The 21,409-nt window shown below is 36.0% G+C and overlaps 1 protein-coding gene across 3 annotated transcripts in view; it reads left to right on the forward strand.

Moving 5' to 3' along the window:
* The window catches only part of SYNJ1 (synaptojanin 1), a 69,759-nt gene extending 49,973 nt beyond the window's left edge, over positions 1 to 19,786 (forward strand). For 2 of the 3 annotated variants that reach the window (XM_057504060.1, XM_057504065.1), the window contains exons 22-28: positions 740 to 902; positions 4,124 to 4,333; positions 5,323 to 5,463; positions 9,305 to 9,375; positions 10,944 to 11,052; positions 11,235 to 11,428; positions 16,780 to 19,786. In XM_057504060.1, coding sequence (XP_057360043.1) covers positions 740 to 902; positions 4,124 to 4,333; positions 5,323 to 5,463; positions 9,305 to 9,375; positions 10,944 to 11,052; positions 11,235 to 11,428; positions 16,780 to 17,592 — 1,701 coding nt within the window. In that variant the 3' untranslated portion in view covers positions 17,593 to 19,786. The other variant, XM_057504067.1, reaches the window with a different exon arrangement.
* The last annotated feature ends 1,623 nt before the right edge of the window (positions 19,787 to 21,409 follow it).

Genomic DNA, 21,409 nt, shown 5'->3' on the forward strand with positions numbered 1-21,409 from the left:
ATAACAAATCCATCCCATTGAGGCATTGTAGAAATGTTTAAGTAGTAGAGATATTCACTCCTAGCCTGTGATTTGCAGTGTTACTGGTGGGGTAAATTTACATCAGTAGTCTGGAATAGTTTTACTTCTATAAAGTGCTATGTCTGTCAGTTTTTTCTGAATGCTTTTACACAAATCCTCAGTTTCTAAGTATATGGTTACTAGACAGGGTAGACTAAAATGCAGGCCTAATTTCTCCAACAGTGAGCAACTCATAAGGGTTTCCCTGAGCTTCCTCTTCTGTCACAATACTTCAGCTTCCTTGGAAAAAAAAATTTCCATGCATATGAAATTGCTTTATAGGGTTTTGTTTGTTTTTCCTGAATGTAATAACAATACTCTGAAACAAAAGTAGATGAAGAAATACAGAAAAGTATAAAGAAAGAAATAATAAAGACCATTTGTAATTCTACCATTATAAATTAATTTCTCTTAACCTTCATATGTGCATAAAACAAATGGGATTTTATATATATATACACACACAAATCAACACAAAGGGGATATACATGATACCTAACGTCCTAATTGATACTCGATAATTTTTAATGTTTAAACTATTTAAAAATTCAGTATATGTGAAACTATTAACTTGAATGGACTCGAGCTAAATTAAGCCTGTACTATCACATAGTATAACTTTATTCTAAGATAATGTCCATGTCAATGAATTTTTATTTTATATCTTTAATTCAACTAGTTATTGGGTCGAACTGTAACTATTACTTTAAAAAGTCCAGACTGGATCAAAAACTTGGAAGAAGAAATGAGTTTAGAGAAAATTAATATTCCACTGCCATCATCAACAAGTTCTACCCTACTTGGTGAAGATGCGGAAGTCGCAGCTGATTTCGATATGGAAGGTCTGTTGATTGACCATACTTCTGTTCTTGTAGTAAAGGCTTCCTTCCCATCAGTAAAGTCTTAATGTCCAAGTTTACCCTTCTCTTTCTTCTGATAGCACACAGCACACAATTAGATTATGTTTTGCACTATATTGTGTTTATTTTGCTTGTAACTAGACTTCAAATGTATTTGCCATTCTGCCATTGAAAGGTTAAGACCTCTACAAATGTTAGTTATGTGTTTGTGTGATAACCACACAAATTGTTATTTTTGGTGTGCAGTTTGGTCCTACTAATTGCAACTAAGGTAGGAAAGCAGAAGTTCAAAGTGTGTGTTCTAACAGCAGGAATGAGTTCAAGATAATTATTACAAAAGAGGATATATTTCAATATAATGTAAAAAGATTCTCAAGGTGGCTAGGACACATGCATTTGAAACTGAACTCACCCATATTAATGTAAACATTTCAAATTTTCTGTTGGGACAGGTCTGTCTAGATGATAATTTGCTTAAATGTGATGAAGAAATGCATTTGCTTTCTAATTTTATTTATTATTCTAGCATAGTTTACATTAAAATGCATATCTTAGCTTAATAATATAACAGTATATCATACTGTGATACCATGTGTATAGAAAACACAGTTAAGATATGACCATCCTCACCAGATTATCTCTAGTTTTCACATTTCTCTGTTCATTTGATTATTTAGTCCATGCATTGATGCAATACCTTTGATGTACTGCTGGGTGCTGGATTTGATAGCTGTCATCATTGCCCTTCCAGAACTCAGAATTTAGGGGGTGTTACACCCAAGTAAGCATGCAGCTATAATCAAGTGACATCACTGCAGTAACGATGCTTCAGTTAGTTCATGAGAGAGTTGTCTAACCTAGATTTGCGAAGTGTTTCCCAGAGAAACTGAAATTTAAGTTCAGAATCTGAAAACTGGGTTAGAATTCAATTATAGCAGGTAGAGAGGGGTGAACCAGGAAGAAGGAATGTGCAAAAGCCTAAGGAGAGAAAAGGATCTGAGTTGATTATGCAAGTATTCATGTGAGAAGATTGACAAGGAAAAGGGATACAGAGGAGGAGCAGTTGTGGGATGGAAGATGAACTGGGTTTTCAACGTATTGAATTTGAGGTATCTGTAGAGTCTGTTGGGCCCAGATGTAGGCTCTGGGAATGTGGGTCTGGTGTTCAGTATAGAACCCTGGAATTACCAGGCAGCTCTAATGGCAGTAATAAATGGCATTTATTAGCTTGGCCAGGGGATTATCTAGAGATGAGAGAGAACTGGTCCTGGAATCAAAGTGAGAAACCCATACCTAAAGGATAGGCAGAAGAAGGCTGTCTATAAAAGGAAAATGAGAAGAAATAACTAGAAATGTCAAAGAGCCAAGAGATGATAGTGGCTTAAATATCAAGGAAAGAAACGGTAACAAGGAAGTAGTCAGTGGAGTCCTGTGTCACAGAGATGAGAAATGAGGACCACAACTTCCCCATTGGATATAGTAACAGGGAAGGAGGCTGTTGGTGACATCCATGAGAGTAATTTCAGTGGAGTGATGAAGCCAGATGGTGGTAAATTGAGGTGTGGATAGAAGGTGGAGAGGGTTTCTACAGACAGCTCTTTAAGGAAGTTTGGCTAACATGGGAGTACAGAGAGAGAATAAGGCAGGTGCACCAGGGAGGATCCAAGGAATGTTGTTTTGAAATGTGAGAGGCTTAAGAATGCTTGTTGCTCCAGAAGGGCTGATGATACTGGGGAAGTGCAGGGCTGAGTGAGTAATAGAGCAGGGTCACTGGGAAAACAGGGCCGGTGGAACACCATTTGTTATATCCATAAATGAGTGTCAGCCATGTGAGTAGACTCCAGCTTGGGAGCAAGTTTTTGAAGGGGGACTCCCATCCTGAGACTTCTCTTTTCTCTGTGAAGTTTTTCTGTCAAAGTATAGCACCCATGGTATCAGGAGAGTTAAAGCTCCAGAGGAATAAGGAGGAGAGCCAATTAGGAGATTGTGTAACTGCCAGGCAGCTTTGGGAGCCCATGAGGCTGAAAGTCATAAATTTAACATGACTGCAATTGTCAGGACTAGGTGGTTTTCTCAAGCAGCAGCCCTCTGCAGCCCAAGTGCTGCTGTGGAGAGCTTAGCTGGTGAATTGATGCAGGCGCGATGAGAACAGTGCAGTAGGGAATAGCTGAGGTGCAGAACCATTGAATCTGAAGACAGATACAGAGACGCAAAGTCAGGCAGGGGCTGAAAGTAGATGGCTCAAAGGCTGGGATCCTAATGAAAATGGAAGAGGAAAGAGTAACTAAGGCTGGGAGGTAGTGGTCAGAATGAAGCGTTGGCAATATTGTTTCAGAAGTAGAGCAGTTCTGAGTGGAAGAGAGTGTCTGTAGGCATAAGACCAAGTCCACTAGGGTTGCCCATGTGGACTTTGATGTCACCCAGAAAGATGGTAGGACCCATATCTTGCCCTCTGCTTAGTGCTTGGTGAATGGGTTCAAGTGACCAGAAGAATGGAGACAGGAGGTTATGACAGCGGGGATATGGAGGGTGTTATGTAAATTCCTGATGGTGCAGCCTTGAAGAAATAGGCCTTTTTGTTCAGGACTGGAAGATTAATGTTCTGTATTTGGAATTTGGTTGCAAGGGGCACCCTGTCCCCATTTCCCAACCCTGAGGAAAGGGGAAATAAGGAGATCTCAGAAGAGAACCAACCAATCCTCCCTGTTCAATTAGAGCAAAGAAGGTCTGTGTTGAGTGGAGGACCACCGGGAAAGAAGGAGTGAGGAGACTTTCAGGGAAGGTGTGTGGTTGTCAGAGCCTGTCTGCTATATGGCCAGCCCTGAGTTGAGGCAGGAGGGGCAGGTCCATAGAGCAAGTAGGCAGGTTTGCGGGGAGAGCAATGAACTTTCAAGTCAGCCAACAGTGAGGTAGCTGCTCGGTGGAATTTTGAAAACCGTCGAGTCAACCCAACTCCAGGTGTTAAGTCACCACTGGTATCCTGTTGCTCTGAGATAATAGACTAATTTAATTAAATTTGCTGTAAGAGCATTTATACTAATTCTAGTTTTATACATATAAACTTTGTTTACATGATTAATCCATGCATGTTGATTATGTCATGTTAACATGTGTATTTTGTATTTAAAACCTAGATTGGTGAAAAAAAAAATCTCTGAGGAAGTTGAAATGGTGGTAACCTTGACAACCTTGCATTTCTTTAGGTGACATTGATGACTATAGTGCTGAAGTAGAGGAAATTCTGCCTCAGCATCTCCAGCCTTCTTCAAGTTCTGGCCTTGGCACGTCGCCGAGCTCTTCACCCCGGACCAGTCCCTGCCAGTCACCTACAATATCAGAGGGGCCTGTACCTTCCTTTCCCGTAAGACCAAGTCGAGCACCATCAAGAACTCCTGGGCACCCAGATCCACAAAGTGCGTATTTTATTTAAAGTTTTGTGTTAACCTTCCCGAGCTATTATGTTTGATTTTAGATGGTCAATCTCTGATGCCTTTGAATCTGTACCATGTTTTCTGTGCATCCAAAGGAGGAGACTGTAGATGGTTTAAGGCCTAAATGGAAAGGAAGCTCATTGTCACTGTCACTAGATGAGATTTTTCTTCATCCTTTTTCTGTGTGGTCATGTTTGTCTGTGTCTTATAACTGGTGATGTTCTAGTGTAGTAAGCACCCATAACTCTTCGGACTTAATTGTCTATCTGTATATTACCTCTGTTTTAGTATGAGGTGAGAAGAAACAAAACACATTTTTTAAAATTCAAATTTGTAGTCATTACTCCTTCAGAGATCGAATATTTGTCTCCTCTAGAAGTTGTTAAATTAAACGATTAAGTCACTGTTCCATGCTAACTGACATCTTCAGAAAATATCTCCCATTTCATAAAATTCTCTAATTCTCCTATACTACTCTTGGAAAACTGGCTTCATTAACTAAATTCAAAATAAAGCTGAGATAGAAAATAAGATACTCCCAGCAGACTGTTGTTGACTCATCACCTCAAACAATACTTTGTACCATTTTGATAGGGCCACCCAGTAAATCGGTTTTCAGCACCTGGGGATCCCATTCAGAGCTAGTATGATTGCGGCCATGGTACCAGAGGGTAGTTTAATGGCAGAACTGCTAATGTCATTAATACTAAAAATGAGTGCCAGTACACTATCGTACGATATATACTGATTTACTGGGTGGCCCTATCAAGATGGCACAAAGTATTGTTTGAGGTGAGTCAACAGCAGTCTGCTGGGAGTTTCTTCTTTTCTCTCTATTGTAGCTTTATCTTGAATAGTACAAATTTTGAAAATTAACAAAATAGACTTTATCATATGTATATAGGTGGTAGCATATGTTTGTACTCATACCCACCTAGAACCTGATCTTCTCATCTAATGGACTTTCTTAGGTTCCCCTGTTGACACTGTGCCAGCAACACAACAGCAAAAGGACTCTCCCCAGGGCTTAGAGCCTAGGCGGCCACCACCTCCCCGCCCCGGTGCTCCCCCTGCGCGTCCAGCTCCCCCACAGAGACCACCGCCCCCTTCAGGTAACTCCCTTTTATTTCCATTTCTGCTACAGTTAAACTTCTCTGCTCCATTTAAAACTCTTTTGCATGTTTTCAGACCTCTAGCTTCTAGATTTTATTATTTCCCTATCATTTTTGCTACTTCTTTAGCTTTTCTCTAAAGAACATGGTAGGTGTGGTGGAACAGGTAAAAGATTGTTTCCCAACTAGGTCTTTGTACTATGTCTTCATAGCTATCTGAATGTGCAAGAAGTGTTTGCTTTGTTTTTGTTCATTTGGTGTAGTTGCACTAATTTCTGTACAATGTAAAATTAGAACTGAAGAGCATGCATACACTTGCTGTAAAGTTTTATATATTTGTTTAAATGTTTTTTTAAAAGTATGTTGTTACTTAAATTCTTAGAAGTGTTTGCATTAAATAATAGCTTTTTTATAGTGCCAAGATACTAATAATGTAGTTCCTACATGATATTTGACATCATGAATACTATTATGAATCTTTGACATTTCAATTTTTATTTAATGTCATTTCCTTTCTGCTGCATATTTTCTTATGAACTATAAGGGGCTAGGAGTCCTGCACCTGCTAGAAAAGAATTTGGAGGTAACAGTTTATATTTGTTACTGTGTATGCATCTTGGTTCATTAATGTTCGGGAGTTTGACCCCTATAATTGAAAAACATTTTAGGTTTGTTTGCTAAAAATTGGAATGAATGACATTGATACTGTCCACTATATTCCTGTTAAGTAAAAGATTAGAGCTTAGTTTTATTAGCAAATAGAACTAATAAGGGCTTCCATTTTCTAGGTAGACATTGTTGAGTATTCATCAAAGTCTGATACACTTTTTCTAAATATAGTCAGTTTAATTATAAAGATGTAATTCCCAGAAGTCATATTTTTTGAAAAGGGACTCAGGTACAATAATAAAGACCATTTCCCAAGTATTTGATTAGCAGTGCTCTAGTACATTACTTTTCTTAGTAGCTCAGCAAATCTGGCAATTAGCAAAATAGCCTAGAAGTGCAATTTAAAGTTATAATAATTATCTGAAATACAGCTTTAATTTTGCATGGCTTTATCATAACTTCTCATAAAACTCATACCTCATTTTTTTTTTTTAATGTAAGAATAATTTTATTTTTCAGTAAGGAAAGTTTTATTAACAAATGGATAGTTTTTTGTTTGTAAAGTGTAGTTTATTTGGTTTACATGAGAACTCATGATCCTCAGTTGGAAGTATACATTTACTAATATTCTATTCTCATGAAAGGATGAGGCAAGTTCTCACCATTCCATACACTGGATTTTAGAAATCCAGTTTTAGTATTATTAAGCCTTACTGTACATGTGTGGTTAGTCTTTTTCTGTTCTTGCTACCTAATGTGAGTGCTGACCAGTTCCTGTGTTACTACAGATTGACTCTGCTTCTGTGTAGATTTTAATGATGTGTATAATAAGGATAGCTCAGTTATATCAGCATTACAGCTTCTGCTAAATACTAGTAGATGATCATTTTTCCATTGACTTACAGAAAACATTAATTTTTTCCATTGCAAACTCCTGCTATTTATATTTTCATGATAAATTCTATTTATCTTCTTTAATTAGAAAACAGCTATAGAAAATAAATGTTTATGAATTTGTTAAAAGTTTTAGCAGCAGTTCAGTGACTCACTTAGAGAATACTTTACATTCATAATTCTCTTATGGGCAGAAGTTTAAAATGAAATTGAAACTTTGTAATTTTTTCCCTTTCTGATTGTCAAATAGTAAAGCTTCTATTAATGATTTAACTGGTTTATTAATGATTTGAGTAACTGAATATAATGAGATGATCATAAAGCAAAGGCTTTCATTAAACAAATTTTTGAATTCTCTACTACTAGTAATCTCAAATATAAAAAGAAACCTCCATCCCCTTTCTACTTTTCTGTTTGAGGAAAGGGAGGATTTAGGTGGGCTAGGCACCTTAAGTCACTTTGGTTTGTATTGATATCGTTGAAGAAATTTAAAGCAGTAGAGAACCTTTTTGCAAAAGTAAGTTTACTGCAGAAATTGTTTTGTGTACCTGCCTTTCGTTATGTGCTATGAGCCTTGAATGAAATACAGCTTCTCTTCTTTCTCTAGAAAGGTATTGGAGCCCCTCCCAGTCTTGGGTAGCTAGGCAAGAGAAATGAGTTTCTCATTTTATTTCTAAATGTCAGCCCCTGCAGTGTTTAAACGCACACTAAATCTCTACTTAGTTCAACTAGAAGCGTCCACTCCCCATCCCGTGTATATCTTGTAACCTTGTATTTTCTCTCTTTTCATTTTATGTTGTGTACAGTTTCTAATGGATATCCATTTCCTTGAAATTCTTATGTTGTTTTGCACTCTGTTTTGTATATATTTTATACAGACTCGGGATGTGAAATTACTGTGCAATGTTAATTTTAAAAAGAATGCCTTCAAGTCTTTTCATATAAGTCAAATATGGAAATGTCCTCTACTACCTCTGAAGTTTTAAAAATTAATAATTATAATTAAACCCTATTAATTCAGGTCCAAGAATATATTTTGTGGGTGACTTCAGGTAACATAAATGTTTTTGTGTATAATGATACTGAACTAAATTTGCTTAAAAGACCATTAAGACTGGAAGCCATTCAGTAAGATTATAGTTACTAAAGGGCTGATGTATTTCACATAATTGCACTTGAATTTCCTTTCAAAAAGAGTAAATTGTAGATGCCCCCATTTTGGTCCCACCTACTTTTTGTCTCTAAAAGTAATTTATTTCATTTTTTCCTTCCTACCTTTCTAATGAGTTTGAACACATTTTTAACACTGTCTTCCATAAGGCAGATACTTAGTAGAGGTGCTGGTCTCCTACCTTGATTGTAGGATTTTGTTACAGAAAGCAGAAGATCTCACTGGGGAGGATGGATGGGAAGGGAGGGATAAGGGTGGGGTAAAAAGAAAGGGGGCCTTACAATTAGCATGTATAATGTGTGGGGGTGCGTAGGGAGGGATGTGCAACACAGAGAAGACAAGTAGTGATTCTATAGCATCTTACTATGCTGATGGACAGTGACTGTAATGGGGTTTGTGGGGGGGACTTGGTGAAGGGGGGAGTCTAGTAAACATAATGTTCTTCATGTAATTGTGGATTAATGATAACAAAATGAATTTTTTTTAAGTATAAAAAAAAAGAAAGAAATGCAAAAGATCTCATCACAAGATTACATTATCCATAATGGCATTGACAGTATGAAGCCCTGAAACACTTGTTAGATGCCCTTGTGTAACTTGGAAAATGCAGTTCTATTTGCTCAGGAGCTATTTGTCTGCTAAGTTCTGAGAAGCAGTAGTACAACCTCTTGTCACCATTCACACAAGCTGACCGTATGTTTTCAGGGTCATAGGAGAGAACTCTGTTGGGAAAGTTACCTTAATAGTGATGCTGTGACTGAGGCATCAGACTGAGGGCTTAGTTGTCTCCCATAAATGTCACTATAAGTATTCTGATTTTCCCTCTTGTGGTTAATTTCATTCAGGACTGATAACACCCTTCATCATTATCTAAGGCAAAGTACTTTTGTTACCATCTCATGCTGTGTTTCTGATGGTAATAAAACATCAGCCAGCTGATGTTATGCAGTGTTGCTTTTTTGTTTACTTATGACTAATTTTTTTCCCTTCCTGCTTCAAAGCACCCAAAAGCCCTGGAACAACACGGAAAGATAATATAGGTAAAAACACTTGAATTTAGCTATTAACCTTAAACCTGGGCCATGAGTAAACACTTGGGATATAAGTACATGGTTTCTTATTTCTTTCTTTAATAAGTTAAATGTATGGTGTGCTGTCTTATTCCAGGACGCAGTCAGCCTTCAGCTCAAGCAGGACCCACAGGCCCAGGACCTGCTGGATACAGTGCAGCCAAATTGGTAGGTGACACCTAGCTTGGCAGCCTGGCAAGAGATCCAGGTTCTAGGTTCCAAGTTGCTACTAGACAGATGGTTATCTTGGAAAATCATGTGACCCATAGAGGCCCCCATTCCCTTATCTCTAAAATGAGAGAATTGCACTTGATCTCCAAGGTGCCTTTCAATCAATGCTAACATTTTTTTAACATATTCTTCAAAAATAACTAAGTATGCTTCATTACTTGAGTAAAAGTGATATACTTTAATTATGATCACTAAATATCTTAGAATCTCTAAGTCTGTGAAGGGATGACATTTGTACAACCAATTTCATATTATCTGAGTAATGTGGATATAAAATCATCCTTCAGTAAGAACGATTTAAAAAAGATTTCAGGAAGAAAATTTATGATAGACTCTGTATACTAAAACTAGTTCTAATGGTATTAAAAGTAGGAGAGAAGCTAGTGTAGTTTAATAGAATACTGGTAGTTTCTGTATGTTTATTGTATGTTCTCTTATGTACATACTTGTTCTTTTATTCACCCAAATGAAAATTTTCTTTGGGATATAGAAAATAATTTTTAAAAAAGAAAGAAAATGGAAACCGGTAGTTGGTGACTTGGGCTAATCTAGTGGAGCCTAGGACTGCTGGGAGGCCCCCAGCTGAGGAGTGGAAACTGGGAACTATAATTATCATGGGAAATTTAAATTGTGAGACATTAAGAAACTACTAATGAAGCTACTTCTAATATCTAATAAGAAATTGTCACAGAATTTCTAGATAGAAATTTTTTCTGTTGTAGCTGTCTATGTAACGTCATTCTAAAGGTCCTTTACTGTTTTCAGTGTTACACTCTGAATTAAAATGTCCATGGAATGTACTTTATTTATTTCTCACTCTGCTTTTTTCAAAAAAAGGAAAATTTATATTCACTGATTCGTGCACTACTTCCCACACAGTTTAGTTTATTATATTTAATACTTTAAGAATAGGGAAAACAAGTGAAGATTTTGTGAGATTACATTCATAACTTTTGCTTAAAGTAAGAAGTATTGGGGGCTTAGAGCCTTGAGCAAACTTATGAAAATAGAAAATATATTTTTCACCAGTGTGTTGTTCATGTATTTAATTTAGCATGTTGAGGTAGTCATTCAGTTTTTACTTAGGTGTTTTAAAAAAAATATCTCAGTATGGTTTTCCTTAAGCCTTGTAGGGCCCTGCAGCTCATCAGAACTTTGGACCCTGGCTTTATTTTCTAGCTTTGTGGCCTTGGGAAAGTTGTGTACATCTTCATCTTAATTTATAATAAAGATGATAAAATAATAGCTAGGGATATTTGAAGGATATTTTGAAGATGAAATGGAAATGCCTTTATAGTGCTTAATTATGCCTGGCACACAGTAAACAGTAAAAAATAAAAAGGAAGACTTTAAGCCTTAGGACTAAATGACTACAGAGAGAAATTAAAATGTCAAGATGGGAGATAATACCGGAAGGGAGATTGAGATGCAAAAGCAAGTATTTCACAAACTCTCATCTGTTGAAAATAAGTAAATGTCTCAAATGTTCTCTTCCTCATTTTCAGGCTATTCCGCCCCGTGCTGGAGTAATCAGTGCCCCACAGAGCCAGGCTCGGGCATCTGCTGGAAGACTGACTCCTGAAGGCCAAAGCAAACCCCCAGAAGTACTGAAAGGTAGATGCAATGTTCAGAGATAACAGCTTTGTTCTGTTCTCTTTCCTCTCACTTTGTCTTTGCCTTTTCGTTTCTGTCGTCTCTTACCTGCCACAGCTGGATACAAACACGGATAGCCTACCTTCTTTATCCATAAGAAACGAGGCTAGAAAACACCTAACCTCTGAACATTAATTTTTTAGGTCCAGCTCTTCTTCCTGAACCCCTGAAACCTCAGGCTGCCCTTCCTGTGCAGCCTTCTCCACTCCCACCCCTTCAAAAGATGCAGGAGCCTCTTGTTCCTGTGGCAGCACTTACACCCCAGTCCGCCCCCCAGCCACCACCTCGGAGCAGGTCGTCCCACAGCTTGCCTCCAGAACCTCCATCACAACCGCAGGTAAGCCCCACTGGCAAAAATGTCAAAGATGCCTTTGGAATAGCCTTGAACATACTTTTAAAATTATTAGCTTTTATAAGAAATAAATACAAAATTCAATTTTCTTTTTATTTTTGCCTTTTGGTAGTAATAGTATATTGAAATATGACTTCAACAAATGAGTGTCATTTGGCATCTCAAACTAGTCACATAACAAATGCACGGTTTGGCTATTTGAGGGTTTGGTTTTTTTGTTTTTGTTTTTCTCTTGCTTAGGATTCTTTATGGAATCCCCAACTGATTCCCAGTCTGTATTACCTTGTTGGTATTTCTGACTGGGTTTTTAGTTAATAAATTGGGATGAACAATAATAGTTTGTGTTTCTTATTGTTCACAGCTAATATATTAGTTTTGGCTTTCATTTCTTAGAGAGGCAGGCAGTCAGACCAATCCCTGACCATTGGCACTGTGGTCAATTTCCAGTAATCAGAGAATAAATGCTTTTGTTCCTCCAGATGCACACAGTAGTTCTTTTCTGTTGTGGAGCTGGCACTGGGTTTCCTCAGTTATTTCAAACAGTTTCAGTCATTATTGGATCAGTTGAGATGGTTTGGGCATGCAGCAGCAGGCTTATTCACCAAATAAATAAAACCACCAAAATAATGGCACCTCACTGGTGTCACACAGAAAAGTGCCATTGCCTTAGTGGGTGAAAATCGTAGGATCATAGGGACTTTTCTTATGCCAGAGTGTTCTCACATTGGAAAGATTTCTGGTGCATATACCAAATTATTTTAATAATAGAATAAGCAGACAAGTTAAATTATTTTGTTTGGATGCTATTTTACTTCATTTTGTTGTATACATTTCAGTAAAATTGTTAAAATTTGTTAACTAAGTACACTTTTGTTGTCTAGCCTTAAATTTTATTTTATTTTACATTTTTAACTTGAAAATGCCATCAAAACCAAAGAAATATGTAGTTTTAAAAGGCTGCTTTTAACTTTGGAAAGATCTAAAATACAGAAATATTACACATTGGCAGTGTCCTTTAAGCAGTTATAAATAATAGTTTGCATTTATTTTTACAGATATCTGGGTATGTCTAGCTAGTTGGCAGAGCTTAACAGTTTCTTAATGATTGTACATGGTGAAAAACAGATACAGAAGTAAATATGACTCAAAGCAATATGAATATTGTTAGCAATTAGCACTTATCATTAGATAGTCACATTTGTAAAAGCTGAAGGAAGATAGATAATTGAGAAAAATAAAATGTTCTTTTAAGCTGATAATACCAAAAAGCATTCTACCATTTTTCAAAAGATTGGGGATGTTGAAGATACATAAAAATTGTAGAAATCCTTCAATAATAGATATATCAACAAGAGAAACCTATTATTCTTTTCTTTCTACCAATCCCCTTCTAGTGAGTCATGAATTTTTCTTCTCACTTTCTTAATGTGTACTATTGTATTTTTTTTTAATGTAATCGGAGGGCAAAAAACTTTCAAACTAGCCATTGTAGAGCTTTCTATTGACTATTTTAGACCAGAGTGAGTATCCACTTTACAGTAAAAGTGAACCTTTATTCTTTTTTTTCAATTTAATTTTTTATTAAGGTATGATTGATATACACTCTTATGAAGGTTTCACATGAAAAAACAATGTGGTTACTACATTTACCCATATTATCAAGTCTCCACCCATACCCCAATGCAGTCACTGTCCATCAGTGTAGTAAGATGCCACAGATCCACTGTGTGCCTTCTCTGTGCTACACTGGTGAACCTTTATTCTTAAAGTCCTATAATGACTTAAGTATTCTTAGATCATTATGAAGGTAATTGCAGTATTCTGGGAAACTTCAGAAAGAGCAAACTGTCAAGTAAGATTACAATTTTCAGTAGAAAGTCATCTATGACACAAAAATAATACAGGAAGAATATCCCAGTGACTGCCGTATTATCATTTTCTTAGATTATTTTCCATTGTTTTTCATGGCAACAGGTGATAATTTGGTGCAGACAGCACGTGTTTTGTGTATGACCTGGTAGATTGTGTTCTTGAATCTTACATTCATTTCATCAAAAGTACCAAAGATGTTTGTTTTAAATTCAAAATATTCTTCTTGCTAAGTCATTGATATCGAATTCCTTTGAACATGATACACACATGCACTTTTTTTGGGGGGAGAAGGGGAATCTTGTTTGTGCGTAGACTGTCTTTGTGAGGGATAACAAAATTTTAAAAATCTAATGCAGTGGCTACATATTGAAAAGAATGAGATTTTAAAATATATAGAGGTAATATTTTGTTAGTAGTATGAAGTAATCTTAGTATTAAATACTTAGTCACTTTTTCAAGTCTTCATTAATTCTGCCCAAAATCAGCAAGGTCTTTAAAACATAAAAACTTGTGTGGCCCAGCTTTACTTGTTACCATTACCAAATACCATCACATCGGGGTTAGGGCTTCAATATATGGATTTGGAGAGGACACAAACATTCCTTTCAGAACAGGCTGTTTAAAATATTTTAGGGCTCCAAAACCTATTTGGAGTAACAAAACTTTGAAATGGTCAGTGATCAAACTCAGATATAATTCAAGTTTGAGCCTTAATTCAACAATACATTTTTCATTCAAAATTACAAAAGAAATTGGAATTATCTTTTGAATTTATGCTATGATCTGCAAATATCATTGCTCTCAGATTCTGTATATAACACAGAACTAAGGTATTTTGAAGACTGATTTCTTAGGGTTGTTGGTTGATCTCAGATTGTCCTCCTAACTCTTTCCTTTGATGTCTGTGTTCCCTTTCTCAAAGCAGGAGCAACCATCAGGGTAACAGGTATTGGATTATTTCTCAATCTTATATGTGCTTTTCATCTGTCTTAGCACATTAGATGTATGAATCTTTTGCTTCATACATCTAAAACTTCACCCATTTTTAAAACCACCTGTCCACATTAATAAGTTCTAGTACCATACCATAAAACCTGCCTTTTCTTAGTACTTTGAATTTTTAGGAACCATTTTAGTCTTGCTAGTGCTTTACCATTTTTGCTTCTTTTTTTTTAATGAAAATTAACAAAACTAAAAAGTGTGACTTCAAGAAGGTAAGCTTTAGGTATATGAAAGTCTATTTGGCAAAACCAAATGGATTCTTGGTTTTAACAATGGCCTAATTACAAAAATATAAAATGTAATTTTTTTCTTAGGTTTATTTTGGGAAATTATTTTCAAATTTTAGTTAGCAAGATTATTTTTTGTAAGGAAGAATTGATTATCTAGGAAGATTAAAAATTAGTATAACAGAATTATTTAAAGGTCCTTCCAACACCTTTCTTGGTAAAACTACCACCATTCTTAATGTCATCACAAATCCTGCTTAGGTGATAAATTAATTCTAATATAGAGAATGGTGGTATGGCTCTGATGATCATTTCAAGTCTGATTGAGCAAAATGACCTTGCTTCTATCAAACTATATTTTAATTATTTTAACTTATTTTGAAAAATTTTTTAAATATGAAAATAAAGATATTTAAATGTGTGGCACTTACCTGGCAGGGGCCTACTACTTTAAGCTGTGCAAAGCATAAAATTCTCCTTTCCTGTAACATGTATGTTGTGGACTGTTCTATCTGCCATGGGAGAATTGGAAACCCAATCAAGAACTTATATTTTGTTATATTAATCATAAATGATCCAGAGATTGTTAGTGTAGTTAATTATAATTTTATGTTTTCTATGGAAATTGGCCTCTCAAGTAGATTTCCATATATATGTCTGCTTACCTTTAATACCCTTAGAATCAGTTTAGAGCTGTGACATGTTTAGTTTTTAATTTTTTACAACTTTATTGTCATATTGTTAAAGATATACTTGTTTATTCAATGATAAGGTATGTTCTAGGTCTAGGACAACTGAATAAAACAATGAGGTACTTGAAAGTTACTCACTTATTATGTTATTCACACCATTTCCTTTTGCAAGTGAATAGCCTTCACTCTTCCTACCAGATCACTGTTTCATAATATGTAATTACATTTTATTGGAACTGCTGCTCTTTTTTCAGCATACTTCATGAAAGGTTTATGATTTTTGCTTCAACAACTTGCTAAATTCATTGTGGGTAGTGCTCCAGTTTGTTACATTGCTAATCTTGAGCTAAAATTTCCTGTCTTTTCCAACGCAAAGGTTTTTCCTGTCTTTAAATTTGGCACAAATATACAAGTCATCTACCTAATTTTAATAATTATGTAGATGGTTTTATTTATTTTTTTCACTAAAATGAAGTACCTCATGAGCTAAATTTGCTCATAAAGCCAGGATCATAGTTCCATTTCCCATAAGAAAAGTTGGCTTTGCTCGGTCTCTCGGCCATGCTCCACTCCTCTTTTGAATTAAGCAGAGTGCACATTTTGTATGACCATAAAATAAGTCGGAACACTGCTACCCGTAGGAGTTCATAGCCAACTCTGTCACCCAGCAAGGACTGTGTACCACTCTAGGCACAGCTTCTTTTAGTTTTAAAATTATTATACCACAGAGAAAATGGGATTTTTACCCCTGGTTTTAAAAACCATTGCATATGATTATTAACTTATGATTGATCACTAATTATTAATGATTATACAAATATTTTAGAACATTTTTATAAGATGAATAAGGTCAGTTAAGGGGTATTGTCACATTCACATAAAGTTTACTCTACAAAGGAGAACCTAAAAGGCAAAGAATGCCTTGAAAATTAATTTTAACAAGTAGAAATGGAAAAGATGCATTGTCTTCAGCTTAAGAAATACACTAATAAAATTTTCATTCATAAAGTTGGATTTCCATAGTAACATTAACTTTAAATGAAAATACATTTGAAAGAACAGTGAAACCAAATCATCATAGATGGGTGTTGGAAGTTTGATACATAGATTTAACATAAATTCTAAATATGGGTTTCTTAAATGTGTGCTAACATTTGAAGGAACTGGGCATGAACAAAACTCATTTGCTAATTCTGTACAATTCCCCATTTCACCATATCAGTACTTGCATGAATGAAATAAGCTCTGTTTAATTTCCTTGGGATTTTAAAAGAAATGTATTTAATAAAAGTGTTTATTTAGTAGGGAGTTTTTAAAGAATAAGAGTTTAGTTGTTTTATCTTACTTAAATCACCTGAGTAACAAACTACACAAACCTGCTTTTACTTTCAAATTTGTATCCTTTCCCCCAAAAATGAAGAATAATTGAGACAGAAAGATAGATGGGGTATTAAATGTGTGTGTGTGTGTGTGTGTGTGTGTATATCACACACATAAATACATGTATATATTTACATTTATTAGGCAGTGCTGTCTTTTCCAGGTAAAAACAAACGGAGTCTCTGCTGTCAGACTGGAATCACCGTTAAAGAGTGACCCATTTGAAGATCTGTCATTTAATCTGCTTGCTATATCAAAGGCTCAGTTATCTGTTCAAATGTCACCTGTTCTAACCGCAAACCCAAACGGGTTGATTGAGTCACTTTCTGCAACCCAAAGTAACATTAATACTTTGAGTTCTATAAGTTGCGTGTCAGCAGTGCCTCCAGTTCCAGCCCGGAGTAAATCCCAGGAAAATACACGATGTTCTCCAAACCCATTTATTACCACCTTACCCAGCACAAATCCTTTCACTGACAGGACTGCTGCTCCTGGAAACCCATTTAGAGCTGAGTATCAAGAATCAGAGGCAACTTCATTGTTCTCCAAAGAAGAGCCCATTGCTAAGAGTTCTTTTCCTTCTCTGAAGCCTCTTGGTCATAACAATACTAAGCCTTCATTCTCACTTGATGGTTTTAAGGACAGTTTTGATTTGCAGGGCGAGCCTCCAGTAAAAATTAGCAATCCAAAAGGATGGGTAACCTTCGAGGAAGAAAAGGACTTCAGTGTGAAAGAGAAGTCAACCTCAGCTTGTCCAAACTTATTGGATAATCAACCAGGTTCATTTTCTGGCTCCAGCGTGACCTTTGATGATGCCTGGAACAACAGTACAGATGTTTCTTTCTGTGTGTTGCCGTCAAGAAGACCACCTCCACCTCCGGTCCCTCTGCTCCCACCTGGTACCACCCCTCCAGTAGATCCTTTCACAACCTTGGCATCTAAGGCCTCACCCACTCTAGACTTCATGGAAAGATAGTGGATACAATAGAAAGCAGTTGTTTTTTAGTTTTGGCAGGATAGAGCCAGAACAACTGGGCATTAGTTATTCATTATGTGCAATAAGTAATTGCTAAGTGTACTGATGTTATGAAATACCACTATTTAATGTGTTCAAAGTTGGAATATGTGTATATTGGAAATAAGGAAAAAATCCTTCTGACTAACTGGAGTTTTGGTGTGTTTCTGTTTGGATAAGTGAGAAAGCATAGTAACCATAAAAAGTGCTCAAAACTACTTTAGAAAATAATCCTTATTCAGAAATTTTATCATCTTCTCTGAATAATCTCAAAAAGCCCAAACAACTTCTAGCTGACATTACTGCCAGCCTTTTCATACTTGTTAACAATTGGTATTCATAAATATTTACCAAAGAGCTATCAAACTTACACTGAAACAGAATTTTGAAAGGCATTGCTTTTTAAAAAATGTGTATATATGCGTAAACACATATATACACTTAAATACTTATGAAACTCATAATTTAAATTCTAGAATATAACTGAGACCAGATTTTTACCTAAAAGTTCAAACAGAGTACTTTTTTCAATACTTCATTATCAAAAGGATGGCTATAAATGAAATATAGGTAGTTCACTAATTTTCATCCAAAACTAGAATAATCTCACTACAGAACCAGAATTTTCTACCATTCCAAACCCCACCCCTTCAAACACACACATAGCATACATCCTGTTAGTTTCCACTCCAGCACCTCCATGTGCTTTCCTCTGGGAGGAGGTTCTTGCAGCTGGAAGCACATATTTTGTGGTCACTGTCATGTAGATGGACACTCCATCCCTTTCAAAATAGCACTGTGGCCTTATCTGTTGGGAAAGCACGTACCAGCTAACCTAGTCCAATGAGAATGTTAGCCTCACCGCAGGCTCTCCTCTGTGCATTCAGGTATGTGTTACCCATCTCCCTCCCGCACTTTCCATTTGCTGCGTTTGCTCTGGAACTTGTTAGCAGGGAAGCAGCAGTCCTCAGAGTGCTTTAAATTACTCAGTGTCTGTTCTCGCCCCTTAAGAAGCTACATATCACAACAATGATGCTGCTTTAAGTTTTTAGAGGCTACATCTCAAACTAGCTGTGGATTTTATCTCCTGCACTGCCAGTATGCATCCAGTCCTGCTTTTATTTTACAGAGAAGTACCCAGAAGTTTTACAGAATGTTGTATTTTGATGTCATTAAGTAATCCCAATCAGAAAACTCCTTGAGCAATGCTGTTTTATTGTCAGTTTAAGTTAAAATCATCTTTACTCATTAAGGTTCATATTAATGTTCCTTTTACATAGAGTTGTATGTGTCCACCTAAAGTCCATTGTCCACATTTAACCTGTAAAGGCGTGCTTTGGCAGAATATCAGAAAATTAAGTTCCTGGCTAAGAATGTGTAAAATGTAAAAGCACAGCAAACTGCATTGCACTTAACCACATAAAGAAAATCTAGTAGGAAAAAGCACTTTTCTAAATGCTCAAATGTTACCAAAATACTATATTTATAGAAGTAATCCTCTCTCTGTTAACAGCCATGATTTGTTGTTAGAAATAACTCTTGTGAGTTTTATATTGTGCTTTTTTTGGGGTTCTGATCATTTCAGCAGTAGTATATTTTAAACAGCAGTATTATTATAAGCAGTGCGCTTCAAAATGTGAATTAACTTGTTGAAACTGTGGCTTTAATGTCTGTGTGATTAGTGTATATGGTATTTGCCCTCCATTAGCAAAATAATTCATTATAAACCTCACTAGTGCAGATTGCAGTTCTATGAGCAATGTTTCCTATTGAATATAAACTACTGTCTAAAATACACATATCATGCAGCAGCTCTGCCTTTATCAGGAAAATTGTGTTTGGCAAGTTGCTGAAAGTGCACAGTTATGAAAGAAAGTTAAAGGTATGCTGCAAATAGCCATTCTTCTGTGTATTATTAAAATATTTACCAGTTCTGTTAAAAGCAGAGCAGACATTAGACACTAAGGATCTCTTTGTGAATTCTTTGTTCTCTATAGTAGATTGCTGTTTATATGTAAGAATTTTATTGCTTATGTGGCATACAATATTTATATACTTTATAGAAGTACAGTATTGAAGTCAGTGGTACACAAACATTCTGTACATATCCTGTGAAGTGTGCTGTCATATGAAATAAATATACCTGTCTTTACCATATTGACTACTTTGCTCAAAAGGGAAGAATTTTTCTCAGCCATTTTCCTTGAACTTTACAAGTTTAGTGACATACAATAGCATACACAGGTTTAGTGACATTTGGGGATTACCTCTTATTTGTCATCACTGGTATTTTAATTCAAGGCCTCATTTTCATCCATTTTACTTCTCCATTTAATACTTATCTAAAAATAAGAGGAAAGATATTCTGAGATTACAAATCATCATTTAGGTACCCAAGCCCTGATTCTGTCATTCAAAATCTTGTTGGCTTGAACATAACACATGAAGCATGAATGTTTTTCTAACCATAGCAAAAGAAACAGCTTGGGGTCAGAGGGGAAAGAGGCACAGGAAGAGCCAGACAGAAGAGACTGGCCACAGAGTTCCTGTGATTATTGCCTTTTTTTAGCCCTAGGTGTTTGCTATTCAGAACGATAACCTTGATTCTTAAATAGTTTAATTATGTTCATTAACCTCTGATTAAGAAGTTACAGATACAGAATAATACACTTTTAAAAGATTTGTATTTGAAAATAATTGTGGGTTTATGTGCAACTGTTAAGAAATAATATGCAGAGATCCTGTGTACCCTTTACGCAGTTTCCCCAGTGGTAACATTTTGCAAAACTATGGTATAATACCACAAGCAGGACATTAACAATGACATACAACACTCCCATCACCAGAGATCCCTCATGTTGCCCTTTTCCCACTACCCTCCCATCTTACCCGGTCTTTTGTTTGCAATGTCTGGCAACCCCTAGTCTGTTCTACATTTCTATAGTTTTGCCACTTTGAAACTTACATAAATGTAATTATATGGTATATAATTTTTCAGGATTGGCTTTTTTTTATCATTATAATTCTCTTGAGATTGCATCTATCAATAGTTAATTCTTTTCTATTGCTAAGTAGTAGTCCACAGTTGGTTTAACTGTTCACCCACTCATTGAAGGACATCTTGAGTTTTTCCCAGTTTGGAGCTATTATTTAAAAAACCACTACAAACATTTGTGTACAGGTTTTTGTGTAAACATAAGTTTCCATTTTTCTGGGACAAATGCCCAGGAGTGCAGCTGCTGGGTCTTAGGGTAGTTGCATGCTTGGATTTTTCAAAAACTGCCAACCCGTTTTCCAGAATGACTACCATTTTACATTCCACACAGCAATTTATGAGTGATCCAATTTTTCCACATCCTCATCTGCATTTGCTGTTGCACTGTTTTTTATGTTAGCTATTTTAGTAGTGGATATATCATTGTGGCTTTGTTTCTTTAATAGCAGTCATGGTGAACACATTTTCATGTGCTTATTTACCCTCTAATACCTTCTTTAGTAAAATACCTATTTGTATCTTTTGCCCACTTTCTAAATGCATTCTTTTCTTACTATTGTGTTTTGAGTGTTCTTTATATATCCTAGATACTTGTCCTTTGTTTGGACATGTGGTTTACAAATACTTCTCTCAAGTCTGTAGCTTATCTGTTCATCCTCCTCACATGATCAGTAGCCAGATCCTGAGCTCTGCAGGTCCACAAACTAACTACAGATGGGGGATTGACACAGGATAACCAAACTCAACAAAAAACAGACATAGAAATCAACATGCCTGTTTTAC

This window comes from Manis pentadactyla, chromosome 1 (assembly GCF_030020395.1).
Source record: "Manis pentadactyla isolate mManPen7 chromosome 1, mManPen7.hap1, whole genome shotgun sequence".
NCBI lineage: Eukaryota > Metazoa > Chordata > Mammalia > Pholidota > Manidae > Manis > Manis pentadactyla.